The sequence below is a fragment of the Chrysochloris asiatica genome, unplaced genomic scaffold (assembly GCF_000296735.1).
Source record: "Chrysochloris asiatica unplaced genomic scaffold, ChrAsi1.0 scaffold00214, whole genome shotgun sequence".
Classification (NCBI taxonomy): Eukaryota; Metazoa; Chordata; class Mammalia; order Afrosoricida; family Chrysochloridae; genus Chrysochloris; species Chrysochloris asiatica.
Window position 1 is genome coordinate 4,557,848 of NW_006408732.1, and position 5,327 is coordinate 4,563,174.

Below are 5,327 nucleotides of genomic sequence, written 5' to 3' on the forward strand. Positions count from 1 at the left end.
TGTTTTCAGTGACTAAACATTCAGAAGTAGTCTGTCTCTCCTTCTTCCTAGTCTTGTCTTGGTCTGGAAGCTCACCTGAAACCTATCTATCATGGGTAACCCTGCTGGTATTTAAAATGCTAGTGGCATAGCTTCCAGAATCACAGCAACACACAAGCTACCACAGTATGCCAAGCTGATAAGTGGTGATTAAGGATATTAGTCTTTTAAAAAACACAGAAAAGAAAAATATCACTTATTCTGGTAAAAGCTCAAGATCTTTTCTTCCTTAGAGCCTTTTTACTCACTGGTCCTTCTTTTAGAGCGATTTTTCCAACTTTTTTTGCTCCCTTACTTCATTCCAACTTTGCATGACCAAGGTATCCAAAATAGCAACACCTCACCCATCTACATCACTATCCCACTCGCACTCTTCCCCAACTAAAATATCTATTATTTGATATATAATTTATCTTCCTTACTAGGATATAGAGAGTTTTGACTGTTTTGTTTTATTCATTACCAAGTCCCCACAGTTAAGAACCATTTTTGTCATTTTGATTGGCATTCAGCATGTATATGTGTGTGCATTTTGTGAGACACTAGAATTGATATGACAAACTGAATTAAGAAGCCCTGGAGTGAATCGAAGGGAGAAGGGTACTACAGAGGGAGTTAAATCAAGAAAACAGAAGAGATAGAAACTATGTTCCAGACATAATAAAGTATGCCTTATGTTGCAGAAGCTAGACTTTGTTTACATTTGAACTTTCGGCACTCGTGAATCAAACCTTAGGTTATTCCTACCTAAACCAGGTGTCAGTATTCTCTCTATTCAGCAATTTTCCCTTTTTGGAGAAAGAACTAGAGTTCAAGTTCTGGTTAATTAGAGCCAAGACTCTAAGCCCTAAGTTCCAAGAAAGTATATGCTGATTAATTTTGTTATCTTCTTACTTTAAATTGTATGAGTAACATTATTAGCTTTACATATTTTCTATTGAAAAGAGTTATAAACAAAATGAGTCCCCAGTGTTATATGAAAACAAAAAGATAAAACATCAAGTTTCCTAATTCTGTGTTTTTGTTTTCTTTTTCAGAAAATGTAATAGAAAATCATTTTTAAAAACATCACATTTAGATACATGTAGACTTGAAATATTTTAAATGAAAAAACAGGAAAAGTTGTTAGAAAATATACCAACCCTTCACTAATCATTGCTCTGAAGGCCCAGTAACTTTTTAAAAGTGTGAAAAATTCTACCACGTTGTTGCCTTGACAATAAAGTGCTTATTGTTGTTAAGTGCTATCGAGTCAGTTCCGTCTCATAGCAATCCTGTATAGGGTTTTCTGAGGAATGGCTGGTGAGATTGAATGGACAACCTTGTGGTTCAGACTGACCTGGCAGTTCAGTACATTAACTCACAGTGCAACACCAGGACTCCAAAGTGCTTATAAATGTGTTAAAATTAGAAAAATACTATCTGAAACTAAGTAGATTTCATAGAGGATGGCATCCTTCAAAAGGTCCAGGGCACAATATCATTAAAATTCCAGACCATCAAGTGAAGCCAACTCACAGCAATCCATAAGATTTCTGGGACAGTAAATAACAGGAGCAGCCAAGCTCATCTTTCTCCCGTAGAGCAGTTGGTGGGTTTGAACCACTGACCTTGTGATAAGTAGCCCAATACTGAGACCAGGCTAGCAGCTCAATGCTTAGCCCACAGTGCCAACAGGGCTTCTTGCAATAATATTACAAGTTTACATTTATTATCCTCACATCAGATTGATTAATTCCAAAACATTTTTCACAGAAGTAGCAGTCAAAAGATCAAAGGACATGACGCATTAGACATGCAAAAGAGCTTTTTAAAGTGTTCAAGAGCAAAGATAATCACTACAGGTCATGTCATCTCTTCTTCATAAATGAATTTTAATGTACCATCACCTGCAGCTCTGGCCATTTTTTTCCTATTGAGGAGTTTCTTTCCTTGACCTCAAATCTTCCTGACAAATTAAACTTCGAATAAATAGCTCTCATGTTTGTTTTTAAATATGTGAGGTGGTCAACAGTAAAGGTGAAAGAGACAGGAAAGAGAAGAAAGACAGAGAATACAAGAGAAAAGGGCAACGGAGGGACTGCAATCACTGAAATGAAGCAAAGTGTATCATTCGTGGAATGATCTTGTCTTTAATCCTTCACTCAATTCACATGAAGCTTTTTAAAAAGAGAGATACGGAAAAAATAAGGAAGCATGTTTTAGTATTTTACAAATATAAGAGATCATGTGTACCTCTATAAAAAAAGAAAGTCATATTAATAGGATATCAGAAAGAGCGTTTACATTATAATAAAAGACAAGGGAAAACCATCAACAATATAACTGCCCTATAATTATACACCAGGAACCTATCAGTGAGACAAAACAAAGCATGTTCTGAGAACCTCATGGTTAATGTGAAAGGAATTTGTGATGACACAAAATATCAATTTCCATAAAAATTACTTCAGTCTCTCTTCTCATAGAAGAGTTTATTCTGTAATACCTAAATATAATCTAACTTTCTTAAGGAGCTCTGGTAGCATAGTGGTTGAGTTGGGCTGCTAATCTCAAGGTCAGCAGCTAGAAATTTCCAGCTATTCTACGGAAGAAAGATGAGGCTTTCTACTCCCGTAAAGATTTATAGCCTTAGAAAAACCTGTACAAGGTTGCTATGAGTCAGAACTGACTCCAAAGCACATAACCACCACCCCTACCACACTAAGCATTCCTATAATTAGGACATGATCTTAAATTCTTACTCTCATTTTGTGAAATTCTAGAAGTTAAATTTTCACTTGCATTGTCAAAGGACTGTTTCTACAGTTTTGTGTAAGTCAATCAAATTTTAATAAAATATTTCCCCATTGATTCACTATATAATTGCAAATATCTTGCAATCATTTATAATTTTCAATTGTCAGTTGTTGCAGTTAAGTTCCATCAAGTCGTTTCCGACTCATAGCAACCCAGTGCATGGTTTTTAAGGAGCAGCTGGAGGACTTGAACTACAGATCATGTCCAGTGCTTATCCTACAATGCCATATCAGGAGAGTAGCTTTTGTTTATTTATACAGTTATGTTTCATTTTTAAAAAATGTTATGAAGCACATCCAAAGAGGCCCACTGTGCATTGTGCCTCTTTTTAGATGTTGGAGGGGCCAGTTGCAGTAACTTATCTTTTGCTTTAGTAGGAATATCTCTACATGCCCCCCACCACTGAACACCTAGAAATTTCACTGAGGTGGAAGATGCCTGAATTTTTGTTGGATTAATTTCCCACTTTCTATACACAGATGTTCTACCAATTAAGTCTAGAGTCATTGATATTTCTGCCTTCCTAGAAACAATAAGCATAATGTCATCAATGCAATGGACCAGTGTGATGTTTGGGGGCAGGGAAAGGAAATCAAGGTCGCTGAGGACTAAATAATGACATAGTGAAGGAAAGGTGATGCACCCTTGAAGTAAGACTGTGAAAATGTATTGTTGGCCTTGCCAGATGAAAGCAAACTGCTTCTCATGATCCTTAAAATTTGGAATCAAGAAAAAGGCATTGACCAGATCAATAACTGTATACCAGGTACCAGGAGCTATATTAATTTGCTCAAGCAAAGGAACATCTGGAACAGCAGCTGCAATTCGAGTCATGACCTGGTGAAGTTTACGATAATCCACTGTCATTCTCAAAGATCCATCTGTTTTTTTGCACAGGCCAGATAGGCGAGTTAAATGGGGATGTGGTGAGAATCACCAGCCCTGTATCCTTCAATCCTTGATTGCAGCACTCATCTCTGCAATTCCCCAAGGAATGTGATACTGTTTTTGGTTTACTACTTTGCTAGGTAAAGGTATTTCTAATGGTTTCCCCTTGGCTTTTACAACCATAACAGTCCTTATTCTACATTTAAGGGATCCATTGTGATCCTAATGTTGCACTCTAGGATATGTACTTAACTGCAAACCACAAAGTTGGGAGTTCAAACCCACCAGCTGCTCCTAGGAAACTCTGTACAGGGCCGCTATGAGTCAGAATCAACTCGATAGCACTTCACGACAACATGGGTGTTTTGCCTGTTGCTGAGTATGTCTATTCCAATATGCATTCTTGTTGTTGCTGTTGTGTGCTGTTGAGTCGGTTCCGACCCATAGCGACCCTGTACAGGGTTTCCGAGGGTGTAAATCTTTACGGGAGTAGAAAGCCTCATCTTTCTCCTGCAGAGCGGCTGGTAGTTTCGAACCGCTGGCCTTAAGGTTCGCAGCCTGATTCGTAACCACTACGCTACCAGAGATTCTGGAACTGGGGAAATCACCACAGGATGAGTTCAGGGACTCACTGAACCCACAGTGAGACAGACCTGTGCTAAGACTCCACTAATAACTTGACCTCCATATGGCCTCACTCTAACAGGTGGGCCACAGTGAAGTTTTGGGTCTCCTGGAATTAGTATCAATTCAGAGTCGTGTCCAGTAATCCCCCAAAAGTCTGATTATTTCCTTTCCCGTAACAAACAGTCTCTCTAATAAAAAGGTCATAGATCCCTTTGAAGAAGGCTGGAAGAATGACTAACACTGGCAGCGTAGTGGGGGTCCTTCCTCAAGGGGACCCAGCCATCCCGTCATTCAAGAGATTGTAGGTCTGTAAACTGGCTCAAGCCTGGGATTTGATTGAGAGGCCATGACATACTGTTCTGGTGATTCAAGTTAGACTGGTATTCACTTGACCCAGAGTTCTTCCTCTTGTACAAATCAAGTAAATATGTCACTCCTAAGGACATCCTGCCTAATTAGCCAATGCCATTAAGCCACAGGAATGAGACTATTCTGACTACTGTTTTGATTCTGCTGTCCATTATGGTAACCACGCCTACTTTTTCTTTGTTGATTAAGTGCTGCCACTGGGCTCCTACCACACCATGGGGTTAGCCCCATGTGGTTAGATGTCTGAATTCAGTTAGGGCAGTTCCCACTGTCACATCCTGTCTACATAATTTAGCAATCATAGCAGTCTTCAAGGATGCTAGGGTTCCTTTCACAAATTTGTTTCTCATTGTTGTGGTGAAGGGTGTGTCCTCTGGGCACTCCATGTGTGGGTGTATGCGTTTCTCCTGATAAATCCACTCTAACATGACAATTTCCTGAAGCCTTTGCATTCCTTCCTCTATAGCAAGGGTTGTTGTCAGGTGCCATCGAGTCGGAACCGACTCATAGCGACCCAATGCACAGCAGAATGAAACAATGTCCGATCCTGGGCCAACCTCACTACCGCCGCCACACTTGACACCATCAATGATGTCACCTGGCTG

At 39.3% G+C, this 5,327-nt stretch overlaps 1 protein-coding gene across 1 annotated transcript in view; it reads right to left on the bottom strand.

Annotated features, from left to right (window-relative positions):
- Positions 1-5,327, bottom strand: part of LOC102841922 (39S ribosomal protein L1, mitochondrial-like) — a 136,116-nt gene that overhangs the window by 44,974 nt on the left and 85,815 nt on the right. The window contains exon 8 of the mRNA XM_006872902.1: positions 2,784-2,841. Within this exon, the coding sequence (XP_006872964.1) occupies positions 2,784-2,841 (58 nt within the window). The remainder of the gene's footprint in view (positions 1-2,783; positions 2,842-5,327) is intronic.